Consider the following 16,603-nt stretch of genomic DNA (forward strand, 5'->3'; position numbering starts at 1 on the left):
AGCTGCATAGCACAGGGAGATCAGCTCAGCGCTTTGTGACAACCTAGAGGGGTGGGATAGAGAGGGTGGGAGGAAGACGCAAGAGGGAGGAGATATGGGGATATATGTATATGTATAGCTGATTCACTTTGTTATAAAGCAGAAACTAACACACCATTGTAAAGCAATTATACTCCAATACAGATGTTAAAAAAAAAAATCAACTGGGTGAGCCACTCTCATAAGTGGTGTTTAATGAGAATTTTTCTCAACTTTAATAGTAGTGTTGTTTCCTGTCATCTTGTTTTATTAAAGTGTTCAGTTGTTTTAAAAGAGGATATCCAATTGTTTAAATATATAGTCATTAGAAACCTAAAGTCTAGCATGTTGACTCAGAGGCCAAAATATTATTGCTTTTGATTTTGTAATGTCAGCTCTTGTTTGATATAAAAAGTTCAGAGAATGTTTTAATATGCCATTTCATATTTATTGATCACGATACATGACTCCTACTAGATACAGTATTTGAGGTACTGAGAAATACTAGAATTGACATTGCCAAAGACTTTCAACACGGTGAGGAAGATGCAACAGTAATGCCATCTTATTTAGCTGTCCTGACGGTATGAGGACCAGGAAAATCAAGATGAATCTTTGAGCTCTGAAGCATAAAATCCTTGAGCTGAGTTATTTTCTTCACGTGTTATACCATGGAGAGTTAAAGTAGGTGATATTCACTGTCTACTCTTGGCTACAACCTAAATGATAGAACGAATTTCTGGGTAAGAACTTGAGGGTAGGAGTACCTAATTTAGTAAAAATATTTTCATTTCTTTGAATTGATGAGATTAGTAGGAGAGGAGGATACTTTGAAATGGTAAATATGGAACATGTTATGACAGTAAAGTATTTTGAGGTGGGGTGTCTCATACTATTACAGCAGATTATATTCTCACAGTCAAATTTCACTGAAAGGATGCTCCATTGGAGACGTGGGCAAGGTGGCCATGGGGGAAATACCCAGCTTGATGATCAACCAGGACAAGTCTGAGATCTACCACTTGGTGGTTTTACTCTAGAACTGCCTTATGCGATATTATAGCCTGTACATGTGCATATCATGTGGCTATTTAAATTTAGTTAAAATGAAATAAAATTTGAAATTCAGTTTCTCAGTTGCATGGACCACATTTCAAGTGCTTAATAGCCTCATGCAGCTAGTGGCTAGTGAATCAGACAGTTTAGATACAGAACATTTCCATAACTGCAGAAAAGTCTATGGAACAGTGCTGCTCTACAGAAGCTAGAGGTATTTACAAAGACATTTAGAGAAGCAAATACTCAATTTATTAGAGTCATTGAATTTGTATTTTTTGTTTTTTGTTATTATAAAATAAATAATGTATTATCATGTAAAAGAAGATCTCCAGATACAAGAAGCCTCAAGAGGTGATTAATTTAGTGATTGAGCAATGTCTTTAGCGAAGGGCCCTTATTTCTCTTCACTCCATCCCCCACCCCAGGTAGGCTTCATGCTATGGTTGTTTCCCCCATGGTTACAATATGGCTGCAGCAGTTCCTGGCAATTTTGGAAGGTTCTCTATGCTATCTGTCCACTGCTTTTGAATCTCTTTCTAAAGAGAATTTTAATTAGAGGTTGTTTAACAGCGCACAAGGTTTCCACTGTGTGTGAATAAGTAATAAAGAGAGAAACCTGTTAGTTTAGTTTGTTGCTGTCTTTTCTGCAAGAGATTAGAATTCATGTTTCATGTGTTTAGCTGTGCTGTGCCCTGTGGGCCTAGGTTATACCCATAGCCCTGACTGGTCATTACTTAATTTGGATGGTAGAGAGGTAAAAAGTGCTTTTATTCTTCAGCAGCAAATGGCATTTTGAATAATCCATAAAAATCATTAAATCTCAAGGTTGGGAGAAAACTGATAGATGATAGTTCACCTGATCCAACCACACTTTAGTCTAATAACATAAAAATGATGCAGGCTATAAAGCCTGATTCATACTTGAAATATGATTTAAAATTTGATTATCCTTAAATTAATCTTTTTCAATAAATATAATCCCAACATTCATCTGATATAATTCTCAGGCTAAAAAGCTGAATGCTAAGATATCAAGCAAAATAAATTAAGGTTCCTGACACGTTATGAACTCTTCCTGTTAGTGTTTTCTTTTCTTTTTTTGAGTATCAATTTCAAAAGTAAGGATTAAAAATGGTATCAGTATACATAATGTTTTATTTAATCTTCCTCCATGAATGAAAAACTCAAGTGTTTTAGTTTGGTCTTTTCGTTTCAGACAATACAGTTTCATAGATGTATTTTTCTGCCTGTTATACCAGAAAAGGTAAAGCATTTGCCACAAAGATTATTTGCATGTGCTTTAAATTTAGAAAGTCTAGTTTTCCACAGAATAATTTTAAGATCAGTCAGAAGCCTCTAAGAACTGCAACCAAATTCCTGATCAGCGTGGCTACCTAAGGAATTTCAGAGACACACTCTGCAGACTTTGCAGTGACCACAATGACGTTCTAAGTGGTTGGCTAAGTTTTATTTTTGACTCTGAGGGCAATTTGAACTCTAATGGAAAATAGTGGTAATTTCCTAGTTAAGCTTTTTGTAAAGATTAAAATATTGCATGATTTATGTTGAGGTTTTACAAGACTTTTGTGGAATTGTGTGGAGCAAGAATTAACCCCCATTCCGTGGAGGCCATCAGACTTAAACATACTGAAGAGGATGCACCCTTCAAAGGGGCAGATCTAGGGATGGAATCCCTACATTGAGTTACCAGTTAACAAGACTGCAAGCCTTAGGCTTTCCTCACCAGTTTATGAGGTTTACTCTCCCTTTGTTTCAGATTCAGTGTTGGGATATGGGTTTGATTAAACACCCCCATAGAGGTGTATGGGTACCTCTTCTTTCGGATTATAGTCATGTTTAGAGTGTGGCCCTTAAGGAGCTAAGCTAAAATATGTCAGATTACCTTAGTTGAAGTTGTCTTTACCAGAAATCTTTTTTTCATTTGAGATCAAGATGGAGAGATTGTCATGCAGTATTACTTGTTTTTAGGATCTTTGCCCTGTACTTTTTATTTTTTTTCTTTTCTTTTTTTTTGACTAGTCCAATATACCAGTCACATCAAAGAATCTTTGTGACTCTTTACACAAGATTTTGCTAGATATATATTTAAGTACTTTTCAGAGTCTGCTGTGTCTAAATATATAGGAGGTTCACTGTACAAGAACACAGGACCAAGGGGTGAGTGGGATCTGAAATCCTGACTGCCCTCTGCTCCTAGTAAGTATCTTTGTCTTCCCTGAGAAGAGATAGCAAGATGTACTCTAGGGGGAAGTGTAACAAGTCATGTCTTTTGGTTTATTTTTATTTTGTTTCTGCTTTGTTGTTGTTCTTTGTAACTACTGCAGATTGTCCCAGCTGAGGGTTGCTAACATTTGTTTCTTTTGTTTCCTCTTTGGGACCCATGTCAGTGATTTTCCAGTTCTTTACTTTTTTTTTTTTTAATTTATTTATTTTATTTTTGGCTGTGTAGGGTCTTCGTTGCTGCGCAGGCTTTCTCTAGTTGCGGCGAGCAGGGGCTACTCTTCATTGCGGTGCGCGGGCCTCTCATTGCGGTGGCTTCTCCTGTTGCGGAGCACGGGCTCCAGGAGCACGGGCTTCAGCAGTTGTGGCTCGAGGGCTCTAGAGCACAGGCTCAGTAGTTGTGGCGCACGGGCTTAGTTGCTCCGCGGCATGTGGAATCTTCCCGGACCAGGGCTCGAACCCGTGTCTCCTGCATTGGCAGGCGGATTCTTAACCACTGCACCACGAGGGAAGCCTCAGTTGTTTACTTTTTTCGTCCAGGTTATCTTTGTAACAAAACAATTCTTTGAGTTTTTCTTGTAACTTACCCACACATTTACTTCTTATATTTAACGATATTCCCTCCCTTTAAAAGTACATATTCATGTGTTCCTTTTACTGAACTCTTTTCTGCTTTCTAATCATTTTACTTTTGTTGAGATGTCTTTGAGTAATCCTCTTAACCCTTGGCATTGATCCTTCCCAGTAAGAAGAGGGGATGTCCTGGCAGCGTGGAGTGGTATTCGCCCCCTTGTTACCGATCCCAAGTCTGCAGATACACAGTCCATCTCCCGAAATCACGTCGTGGATATCAGTGAGAGCGGCCTCATCACTATAGCAGGTATGGCATATTACCTTGTTGTTTGGGTGTGCTTTATATCTAAAGCAGCTTGAGTTAAATTCTCATACCAGAATCCCTTTTTTTTTTTTTTTAATAATTCTTTATTTTATTTATTTATTTTTGGGTGTGTTGGGTCTTCGTTTCTGTGCGAGGGCTTTCTCTAGTTGCGGCAAGCGGGGGCCACTCTTCATCGCGGTGCGCGGGCCTCTCACTATCGCGGCCTCTCCTGTTGCGGAGCACAGGCTCCAGACGCGCAGGCTCAGTAGTTGTGGCTCACGGGCCCAGTTGCTCCGCGGCATGTGGGATCTTCCCAGACTAGGACTCGAACCTATGTGCCCTGCATTGGCAGGCAGATTCTCAACCACTGCGCCACCAGGGAAGCCCCAGAATCCCTTTTAATGCTAATGAACAGGGACTTTTTTTTTTTTATGATTCTGAGTAAAATCTTATGCATTGCTTCGCCACATTTGTTATAAACAACAGGTGAATTTTGTTATTAATAAGTTGATAAATGGTTAATTATAAGAAAAACAAGGGGTGGTAACCTAACGAATTATTTATCAATGTATTTGTAGGTGGAAAGTGGACAACCTATCGATCTATGGCAGAAGATACCGTAAATGCTGCAGTCAAGACCCACAATTTGAAGGCAGGACCAAGTAAAACAGTTGGGCTTTTCCTTCAAGGGGGCAAAGATTGGAGCCCTACACTCTACATCAGGCTTGTCCAGGATTATGGACTTGAAAGTGAGGTGGGCATGCATTGCCACATCATCTTACTCTTGACCTAATCTCACTATTGCCAGTAACAGAATCGGCAACCATATGGCCTCCATGATTTCGAGTTTCCTGTTGCTGGGTTTGTTTCTGTCTCTGTACTGTGGGAGTGAACTAATGGGAAAAAGCACTTTTTAGGTGCTTTAGTCACCTAAAAAGCAATGCATGTTTTGGTTTCTGTTTTAGAATCTGGAGTTTGTTTGGCTTGTTCCTAGCAGACAGGACCTCCCAAATTCTTTCTGTCTCGAGCATAAGGAAGGCTGTTCTTCAGATGGGATATCTGGAGCAGAATGAAGCTGAAGCTTCATCAGTCACTGATACAGTAATACATGTGTAGTAGCGTTAGTGCTGGCCTAAGCATTCGGAGCCGAAGTATTTTCCTCCCACGAAATCAAAATCTAATACTCTCCTAGGATTTTTAGTTACAGGCTGTAAAAAAAAAAAAAAAAAAAAAAAAAACTGACAAGATAAGCACGTACATTGTTCTGCTTTGTACCTAGAAGCTATTGATATTCAGAGGACCTGCCTGATGCAGTTTTCTTTCCTTAGGTGGCCCAGCATCTTGCTGCCACCTATGGTGACAAGGCTTTTGAGGTGGCCAAAATGGCAAGTGTGACGGGAAAGCGGTGGCCCATTGTTGGGGTGCGACTTGTGTCAGAATTTCCATACATTGAAGCAGAGGTACGTGAATGGCCATATGGGAATTTCCTGTCTGCCAGGGGATACCTTTCATCTGTTCACTTTTCATCCTCTTTGGAAATAATACATAGCTCAGTTTTAATGCTCATACATCAGTTAAAACCTGGAGAAAAATGTCTGCCCAGCACAGTTCCTTTCATTTACAAAATTTTAATTTCAACTCTGAAGTGATATTGATAGTGGTAACAATAATAATAGAAAATATGGATTTCTTTCTCCTCCATGGAGCTATCTCAAATCTTACTGATTCACAGTTGTTTGCCCCTTTTGAGAACTTGTAGCTCCTCAAGTTTGTACCACTCATGCACTGCCTGATGCCGTATCTTGACTTGACACTTTATATTCATCTATAATTCACTACACTTTAAAAACATGGGTGTCCAGTAAGCATTTTGTTGTTGATTGAAGGCAAGACTTCTGTCATCTGATTACTCTCAGACAGAAAACTTTGGATAGCCAAAAGAGATGAGGCCATAACTTTTTTTTTTTAACATCTTTATTGGACTATAATTGCTTTACAGTGTTGTGTTAGTTTCTGCTGTATAACAAAGTGAATCAGCTATATGCATACGTATATCCCCATATCCCTTGCCTACTCAGCTATGTAAATTAACATCCATGTCCTGTATGAACAACGAGCTGATTACTGTGGATGGTAAATGAAAAGTGATGCAATTTACATGTTTGCACCAGATTCTATTCAAGGAGGAGGCATTAACTCTTATCCAAATTGTCCCAATTTCCAAATCTCCTTTGGCAGGCAGATGGGGAACTTGTATGATGTCACTATGTTTCATGCCTGCTAAAGAACCAGAGTATGTAAAGAAAAAGGTCACTTTTCCTAAGCATGAATTTTAAGTGAAGCTTTATTCCCCCTTTTTAAAAAAGGCCTAAATTAATAATTTTACTTTAATTCAAACTCAGGTGAAATATGGGATTAAGGAGTATGCCTGCACTGCAGTGGATATGATTTCACGTCGTACTCGCCTGGCCTTTCTAAATGTCCAGGCAGCAGAGGAGGCCCTACCCAGGATCGTTGAACTGATGGGCAGAGAACTGAGCTGGGGTGATTCTAAAAAAAAGGTATTGTATAGAAGTCTTTAAAACCAGTTTCCATTATAAACATGCAATGTCTTAATCTGTTAGTAGAGGCTAGCATAGTTTTTGATGGTGACTTTAGATTGCCTGCCAGTTTCTGTGTGTATGTGTTTAATATTGCTAGGCCTTAGAAAACTGGAAAGATATTCTTGTAAAAAATATTTTAACAAATTCTTGTAACAAATATCCTTATAACCAAATATTCTTCCTGGTTGTTTTTGGAAAATCCCTTATAGAAAAATGTTCTCAAATTTGTGGTCGTTAATTCCTGAAAAAGTAATATAATAACAATTGGGGGTAGCACCTTTTCTGGTTTTCATTGAAAACATTCTTAGAATGTATTCTACAGTGAAATTCACACTCCTGCAAGGTTGCCTTTGGTAGGAGATTGTGGTTTTATGGCCTGACCTCCAAATGCTTATTGATTTGTGTCATTTCAAATTTTATATTTATATCCAAATTAAAAAAAGAAAGCCAGCGATACTCAGATGCCCACATATACAGCCCTGGGCTTCTTGTAATAAACAGAAGACCGTCATGATTTTTAATTAAACCAAACTATTGTGATGTGCAGAGGCATTTTCATGTATTTATTCAGAAAATACTCTGTGTTCATTGGTTTAGTTCCTGCCCCCCCCCCAAGTCTTTCTTGAACCCATTCCATGTAGGCTCTTTCGTGGCCACTTTGCTGTAGTGGCTCTGGTGACACTCCCCAGGCACCTTCATGTTGCTCAACGTGCTTGTCAGCTCTCGTCATCCTTTTACTCAACCAGTTAGTGGCCTTGACACAGTTGATTCCTCCCTCCTTCCTGAACACCACCTGTCTTAGTCTACTCAAGCTGCTGTAACAGGATACCACAGGCTGGGTGGCTTAAATAACAGACATTTATTTCTCACAGTTCTGGAGGCTGGAAATCTGAGATCAGAGTGCCAGGGTGAGATGGTTGGGTTCTGGCGAGAGCCTTCCTCCTGGCTTTGAAACAGATGCCTTCTCGGGGAGACAGAGAGAGAGAGAGAGAGCTCTTGCTGAGGGTGCTAATCCCAATGAGGTTTATCTAAAGCTAGTTACCTCCCCAAAGCCCCACCTCCAAATCCCATCACATTGGAGGTTAGGCTGTCAACATATGAATTTAGGGGGATACAATTCAGTCCACAGCACCATCTCTCTCAGATCTCCTCCTGCCTTCCTCAAACTCCTGCTATTACTGACCTCTCCATGTCGTAAATACCTATTCCACTCTTTGGTTGCTTGGGCCTAAATCTTATTTTCATACTTGATCTAAGCCCATCAGCAAACCTTATCATACTTGTCTTCAAATAATGGCTTGAGTTCAACCCTTTCTTAACTGCTGTCACCCTGATTCAGGCTATCAGCATCTCTTACATGGATTAATATAACAGGAGCCCTCTGTAATCTGGCCACCACCTTTCTGATCCCCCTCATTTTTCTTCCCATTTATTCACTCTCTCCAACCCACAGGTTGAGTTGCTTTTCTTTATTCAAGCCCTACTAATCCCTCTCCCTGGAATGCTCTTCCCTAGCTGTCCTCATGGCCTATCCCTCACTTCCTCCTGGTCTCCACTCCAGGGAGGTCTCTCTTCACTGGACTGAATAAAAGAGTAGCCCCCAATCCGAATGGCATCTTCTACTCCTTCCTTTATTTTTCTCTTTAGCATCAATTCTCATTTGACATACCATGCATTTAGTTTATTTACTGTCAGCCTCACCTCCGGAAGTAAGCTTCCCAAAGGAAGGGATGGGATCTGTTTTGTTTCTGTACCCTCAGTGCCTGGCATATAAAAGGCCCTAAATAATGTGTATTGAATGAGCGACTGAACATTATTGAGCATGTACGTCACGTGCTGAAGGTGTAAGGAAGGACCGGGCATAGGTCTTGTCCTTACAGCGTTTTCAATGTGGTGGAGATTCCTGAAGATGGTTACATATTTGTCACCTGGGAATGGTAGAGAAAAAGGCAGATTTTAAGGCTTGACTATCAGAGTCTTCAGGGGTGAAACCATGGCCCTACATTTAACATTTTCTCCTCCAGTAATTTTAATGCCATGTATGTAGTGTACTGCTGGAAGAAATCACTGTTTGAAAAGAGTTCCTTAATCCTATCACAACGCTGTCAGGCATAACCTTTACCCTCATTTTATAGTTGAGGAAACAGGCTTAGGGAGAAATTCCCCGTGAGAGTTCATACAACTAGTAGGTTGTGGAACTGGGATTGAAACCAGCTGTTCTGATCCCAGAGCATACCCTTTTCCCACCCCACCCTGTCGCCTCTGCATTGGCCGGACTGGTTTATAGCTCTTCCTGTTTTGAGTTGTGGTTTGGCCAATTAAAGCTATAAACTGGGGAGTGGTGGTGGTGGGATGAATTGGGAGACTGGGATTGACATGTATACACTAATATGTATAAAATAGGTAACTAATAAGAACCTGCTGTATAAATAAAATAAAATTCAAAAAAAATGAAATAAATAAATAAATAAAGCTATATACTGAGGCAACACAAGAATGAAACTTACTCTTGTGCTACTGCCAATCATTTTTACCATATAGAAGGACTGGCGATAATGTGTTCCTGTAAAAATTATGGTTGAAATGATCTGAAGATGCAGGAAGGTACTTTGTGCCAGGAATTCAGGCTGTAGGAGGTAAGAAGGAGGAAGAAAATTCTGTAAACTGCTTGTGTTCAGCCCTCCCGAGGAAACTAGATTTAACTTCAGTTTAGATTTTATGAGCAGATTTAGGTACTCAGAAATATTCTCCCATCCCCCTTAACAAACAAAATAACAGAAATAAAAGACCTAAAGTTATTACTCAGTATCTGAGACATAGGAGTATTAATGAGAACTGTGGACAGTCTAGAGAGAACAAAGGAGAGGGAAAAAAGAATTAAAGGTTAGAAAGCTGGACTTCTGAGAAAAGGTTAAAAGCATTGGGATTACTTAACCTGCAAAAGTGAAAGAGGAACAAGGTGATAAATAACTCTCTGTAGCTGAATTGTGGTTGTTTTTACCAGTCAATACTTAATGAGTGACTTGTATACTGAGCATTATACCAAATATTTTAAGGGAATAATAAATAGCTCATAGTTTCAGGGATCTTCAAATTTAATTGAGTGGTTACAACACATTTATACCTCAGAAATGTGTGTATATTTTCCAAACTTTATAGAAAGATTTAGAGAACTGTTACTCAAGACCAAATGCAGCCAACTTGGAAGAAATAGGGAGGAAGGCGCTGTCTAGGGGACTTGGGGACTGACAGAGGAGTTGGTGAAGACATTTAGAGAATGTGTCATTGTCAAGTTGTGTTTTACACAATTATATAAATTAATACATAATTATAAATACATATCAATATATAACATCAGTGAAAAGATGACTACATGGTCAAAAGAGTTTGGGAAGTTCTGAGTTAAACAAATGAAGCCATTTTCTTTAATGCAGATAATTTGGTGCCTTTAAAATGCTTAAGTGCATTGTCAGTTTCCAAAAGGCAATTTATTTGGAGACAGACCCAACTCTCACTTGTTGGAAGGGCTGGTAGAAAGGGAAACTAGTATTGCTTTAGGATGTATTTTGGGAAATGCTGCCGTATTATTTGGTAAGGTAGACTTTATAACCTTCAGACAAAACATGCATTTCATTGAGAGACTTTAAAGAGAAGACCACTCGAGTAGATTGAGGGTGTCTCACAAAAAGAAATTATTTCAAAATTGATTCCAGCAAGGAGAATAAAGGGGAAGCAAGTGAAGAGATGGAGTGGCTATGGACAAAGCAAGCTAATAAGCACCAAATATCAAACAGATGGAAGATACGTACTCAACAATGAAAGGGTATCCAGGACTAATAAGGATGTGTATGAACAGTGTCAGGAATTGGCTGAGTGTTGGCAAAAATGCTAAAAACACCAAAAATAACTGTTAAAAATGGAAAAGAATGCAAGTAAGGCCTAACCTAGGTCGTTGCTCAAGGTGACCAGCACCAAATCCTTGACTGCCGGAGAAGGGAGAGAACCTTTCAACTCATAGTTTAATACCAATTTGTTTTCCTTTTTTTCCTTTTTGTCAAGGAGAATGATTTTCATTGTGAGAAGAGCAAAATAAATATTGGTAAGAGGAAATAGACATTCAAATAGGAGGCTGCTCTAAATGAGTTTGTATGCCAACCCAGAAATGTTATACTTCGGGGTACTCAGAGAATTTGCAGATGGGATTTATTTTAACTACTGTTGAGCTTTAAAATATTATGGCAATATGGCAAATAGGAACAGCACCAGAAGACAGAAGGTAGGCAAATGTAGTACCGCATTCCAAAAAGGGAGAAGGGGAGGGGAAATATAGTTTGTAACCTATAAATTAGTGGTCTTGGCATTGGTCTTGGGCAGTTTTCTAGGTTATGGCATTTTAAGTTTGTTTTATCAGCATTTAGCAAGAAGTAGTGATCACTGGAAGGTAATAAGAAATCATTTCAGACACATTTTCTTTTCAGAAAGGGCAACAAGTTTGTTAGATCGAGGAAATGTTATAGACATAATGTATTTGGATTCCATGAAGCATTTTATGAAGCCCCATGTGATATCTTTTAAAATTGGTGGATTTGTAACCAGTCAAATGATCACTGTCCTCAGAAGAGGTCTTTGATAGCAGGTCATGAGGATTCTGTCTCTGGTCTTGACCTAGTCTACTGTGGTTCAAGTGCCTAGATTACAACATTGATGGCATGCACCTTCGGTGTACTTGTAAGGAACTGGAGGGACAGTGAATGTTTGGTGACAACTTGAAGCAATGGGTGAGATTACATTAGGTATAATTTAATAGACATAAATGGAAAACCTTGCATTAGGTAGAAAAACAACTCCATCCATTCATGATAGATTTGACAAGACTTTAACAGTAGCACATGCAAAAAAGAAATATGATTTTCGTTAACTGTGAATGCACAGCAGGTAACAGTGGATCATGGCTGCCCCCAAATGCAATTACAGTCTTAGGCTGCCTAATAGAAATCATATCTCTAGATTGATGAAGCTGATAGTTACTTCTTTCTAGGTACTTGCCAGATCTCTGCTGGAGTACTATGTTGTGTTCTAATCATTTTATTATATGACAGACTAGTTGTGGTTTGGGAGAAATTATTCAGCATGGTGATGGGATTTAAAATCATGTCTCATGCAGGAGAGTAGTTCTAGACTTAAAGAAAATTCTTAAAGAGGAAAGCTCTATCCTTAGATATTTGTTGTGGTGTGATACAGGAAAAAAAACTTAGACTTTATAAAACATTACTGTAAGGGGAGGGGGTGGTGGCGGGATGAATTGGGAGATTGGGATTGACATATATACACTAATATGTATAAAACAGATAACTAATAAGAAACTGCTGTATAAAAAATAAATAAAATAAAATTCAAATATTAAAAAAAAGATAGAGAAGAAATTACAGACTGTGTATTACCCACCATTTTGCATGTCCTTACATTGCATTTCCACATATTTATATACGTACATACTGTATCTTGAAGATAAAGCTTGGATCCTACTCTACAAAAAAAATATATATATATATATATATGTATAACAGAGTCACTTTGCTGTACAGAAGAAATTAACACAACATTGTAAAGCAACTACACTTCAATAAAATTAAAAAAAAAAAAAACTCTCACTTTCCTTCCATGGAATTTCATTGAAAACAACCCCTCCCAACTTAAAAACAAACAAAAATTACTGTAAGAAAGTTGCACTAATCCCAAACAAATTGTAAGAATTGCAGAGATTGGTTTAATCTCAGCATAAATATTTTTAGCAGTTGGAGTCTTCCCTTTATGGGCTGCTTTCAGTGGAACTGAGTTACCTCCCTATTGCTAGAGCTCTTCTTTAGATGGAGACCTCATACTTCTATTTTCGGAACGTTGTAAAGGAAATGTGGGGTTAGGGAGGTACTTTGGGTGACTTCTAGGGAAAGAAGCCCTTTCAGCTTTAAATTCCATGATTCCTTGCTTGATATGGAATATGGATAAATTACATAGGCAATAAAGGGACATGACTCGAGGAAGAGCTTGTTCTTGGAGGGAAGTATCAGAGGTGCCACTTCCAAGGAGATGAACGTTGAACCAGTTTTATAGAAAATGACTGGGCAAAATTGGTGCAATAGAAGAATAATTTTATTTATAACTATTGGATTTTCCTGTGTGAAGAGAGTAATCTGCCAGTGAAGAATGCCCTTGGTGACTTCAAAGGCAAGTTTTATGTATACCTTATATGTCATGTATATGTGTGTGTGTAATAAAATAAATATTTTCTATTATATATAATAAAATAAATATATAATATAATAAACATATATAATAAAATAAAATTTCTAATGTTCTTACATAGCAAAATGAAAAGTTAGAAATGCTAAAAAGTTCTCTCAGCTAATATATATATTATATATATATATATTTATGTTTTAAAATATATATGTCTCCTAAGAGAAAGGAAAGTAGGAAGGGAATAATCTCAGAAAAAAATTTATCTTCCAAAGAAAAAGGAGTGAAGGGACTTGTCACTGACATAAACAAAGAAATATAAACACATTTCCTGCAAGAGTATGTGCCATTGTTTTATTTTCCTTGTTTCATTTTGCACTGGCACTATTCTGCAGGCCAGAATCTGGGTCTACAAATTGATTTAGTCAGATCCTTTGAGGGGAAGTCTGAGAAATTTAAGACTTGTGTTCGTAAGCATTTTCTATGTTATACTGTATAACAATTTCAGAAGCTCACTGGTCTACCATAGCAAGCACTTACTTTTCAGTCATCTTACCTGAAGGCTGCATGTTAGCTGCTGTGGCTCTTCTTCATATTTCAGATTGGCTTCGGATCTCTCTGATTCATGCCCTTCTTATGGTACAGCAGCAAGAGAGGCTAAGCAAAACTGTGCAATTCTGTCTAAAGTTTTTGCTCAAAAGTGGCATATATTATATCCATTCATGTGCCACTGGCCAAAGTAAATCACATGTCCAGACTCACATCAATGGCGTTGAGAAGTATACTTATGGGGGGAGAAGTGTGTGTGTGTGTGTGTGTGTGTGTGTGTGTGTATGAGAGGAAAGAGATATTTGTGAACAATATACAGCACAATAGAGTCATTTTGGAAGTTCTTAGTTGGGAGACTGGCGTGGTGAAATCTAAGAAAGACAGTGTTCTCAGCAATAGGTAGTATCAGTTGAGGCCGAGATCATTGAAAACAGGAAGAGTAACTATTCAATAGAACAGCTTGTTTCTTCTCGTGACTCTGTAACTTCCACCCAACTACCAGCATCCTAGTGACAAAATTTTAGAATTAGTTAACCCCATGATGTCTGTCTTGGTACCGCATGCCACATTATAATCGTTGTTCAAGTCCTGGATGTCTTCTTCACTTTTAATTGCTCTTTTGTCACCAAATCACCCATAGATTTTGCTAGTCAATACTGTGGAAGAATATTCAGCAGTAAAAAGAAACAAAATATTAAAACATGCAACAACGTGAATGAATCTCGGAATTGTCATGCTATATGAAAGTAGTCAAACACAGAAGACTACAAACTATATGAACACTTTCATATGAAATTCTAGAAAAAGCAAAACTCTGGTGACAAAATCAGATCAGTGGCCTGGGGCTAGAGGTCAGGGGAAGGAATCAATTGCAAATGGGAATAAGGAAGCTTTTTAGGGGGATAGAAATGTTCTATATCTTGATCGTGGTGGGATATACATCGAACTGCATACCCAAAATAGGTGAATTTTATTGAATAAAATTATACTTCAGTAAAACTGGACGAAATAAAAAATTGACCTGGCCAGAAAAAGGAGGATGAGCTTTCATTTTAGAAAACCAAGTGGAAAAAAAAAGGAAGAAAAAAATCAATAATTCTTTCCATAAATCTTTGAACTTTGTGTGTGTCTGTGTTTTAGGAAGAACTTGAAACAGCCAAGAAGTTTCTGTATTATGAAATGGGCTATAAATCTCGATCAGAACAGTTAACAGATCACTCTGAAATTAGCCTACTGCCTTCAGACATTGACAGGTACTTCTAATAAGTTTCTGTATCTCTCTTTTTGTCTTCACTTATCTAAGTATATTTTTCCATTATTCAATGTTGTGTTCCAGGTACAAGAAGAGATTTCATAAGTTTGATGCAGACCAAAAAGGCTTTATTACCACTGTTGATGTTCAGCGTGTATTAGAGGTAATATTTTTTTTTTGGTTCAATATCTTTGATAGCAGAAGAATGTAAAGATTATACTAGATAATTTTTTTCTCATCTAGTGCTTTCTATAAGTAATATTTCTCTCTGAATTTTTGAAAGGCTGGTAACATTGATAAAGTGATACGCATAATTTCTAATGAAACTTCATTATTTTGTGCTTTCCTTTTACTTAGAGTATCAGTGTCCAAATGGATGAAAATACACTACATGAAATTCTGAATGAAGTAGATTTGAATAAAAACGGACAGGTTGAACTCAATGAATTTTTGCAGGTGAGTCGTGGTGAAAGGAAACAAGTGTATTTGCTTTTTATCTATTGGTCAATTTATATTCAGGAATGGATTTTGAAGTCCCCACAGTTGTCACCTCATTCTGAAAAAGAAGAAAGCTTGAAGCCAGCAAAGGTTGATATGTCTGCCCTTAAGGATAAGGCTTTACGTGGTGCATGTTCTTTTGCTTTTTATAAGACACGTTCTGTTGCGCTGGGCAATTTAGATTAAATCTAAGTTAATTATGGCTTAAAGGACTAAATCAGAAGTGTGCTTTATAAAGAGTATGCCGTGGGATAGCACCACCGGACCCTTCTTTACTTCTAACGTGGAAAGTATATTTTTAATCGAGGAAGTTTAAAGAAATCAGAGTTGTATTCATTTGAGAATCATATTCACTTGAGAACCCAACATGCGATGATTATATTCTTACATTAGAATGAACCTGAAAAGCAAAAGAAAGAAAACCTATACTTCGGGGTCAAGACCATGTAATTCAAGCATTTCTATTTCTAATTTTCCACTTACTCAAGGCTCACTTGTTTAATCATAACCAGGAAGGAAGTAAATTTTGTTACTTTAACTTCATACTGGATGCTACACAGCATTCCTAGAAGTTCCTTAAAAGAAAGAAACTCAACAAACCCATACATTATTTGTAACTGTCCATAGGACTCTGCTCTTATGAAGAATGTATTGGTTTCCAAGCAGCCAGGTTTTTTCTGTACTGCTTCTTGGGCAGGTATTTCAAATGAATGCCAGGTCTTGCTTGCACCATGGCAATGATGAATGCTGAACATGAAATAAATTAATGCTGGGGATTTTGGTCAATGTCAGCCCTTTCTTCACTGTGTCAAGTTAAACAAACAAGATCAAGGCAAAGGAAATGGTAATTGTCTCTCTGGAGATGAGCTGCAGATAAGAGCATTGTTGAATCTAAATGCAGAAAATTTTCACAGGTTGTGTCCAGCATTACAAAAAAGAATGTTTAGTTCTTTAGCTTACTGTTTAACTAAGTGGACATTTGAAATTGAGTTTAAAACGTATGCTTGGGAATTAGAAACCATTTCATACGTTTTTTGTCTGTTTTTTTCTGTGAGAAAATTTTTTTGTCTGTCTCAGGATTTTAGAAAACTTTTCTTTAGATAAATAGTTAATGCTTTGTTTCATATATGTAGTAAATAAACAACAGCATTTAGGGTTCAAGGACCTGGGGTCTTAGAAACAATGAGTCTAATTTTATGGATATGCTATGTGGTTTGGGTGTTAAGTAATTTTCTTGAGTGCAGTAGAGTTAAACACGCAGAAAATAAT

The 16,603-nt window shown here is 37.7% G+C and overlaps 1 protein-coding gene across 5 annotated transcripts in view; it reads left to right on the top strand.

Moving 5' to 3' along the window:
- GPD2 (glycerol-3-phosphate dehydrogenase 2) overlaps positions 1 to 16,603 on the top strand; it is a 144,926-nt gene that overhangs the window by 115,291 nt on the left and 13,032 nt on the right. For all 5 annotated transcript variants that reach the window (XM_082464997.1, XM_082464998.1, XM_082464996.1 and 2 more), the window contains exons 10-16: positions 4,064 to 4,198; positions 4,774 to 4,949; positions 5,524 to 5,655; positions 6,598 to 6,756; positions 14,725 to 14,837; positions 14,921 to 14,999; positions 15,194 to 15,292. In XM_082464997.1, the coding sequence (XP_082321123.1) occupies positions 4,064 to 4,198; positions 4,774 to 4,949; positions 5,524 to 5,655; positions 6,598 to 6,756; positions 14,725 to 14,837; positions 14,921 to 14,999; positions 15,194 to 15,292 (893 nt within the window). The remainder of the gene's footprint in view (positions 1 to 4,063; positions 4,199 to 4,773; positions 4,950 to 5,523; positions 5,656 to 6,597; positions 6,757 to 14,724; positions 14,838 to 14,920; positions 15,000 to 15,193; positions 15,293 to 16,603) is intronic.

The sequence above is a fragment of the Balaenoptera physalus genome (assembly GCF_965194825.1).
Source record: "Balaenoptera physalus genome assembly, chromosome: 6".
NCBI classification, from domain to species: domain Eukaryota; kingdom Metazoa; phylum Chordata; class Mammalia; order Artiodactyla; family Balaenopteridae; genus Balaenoptera; species Balaenoptera physalus.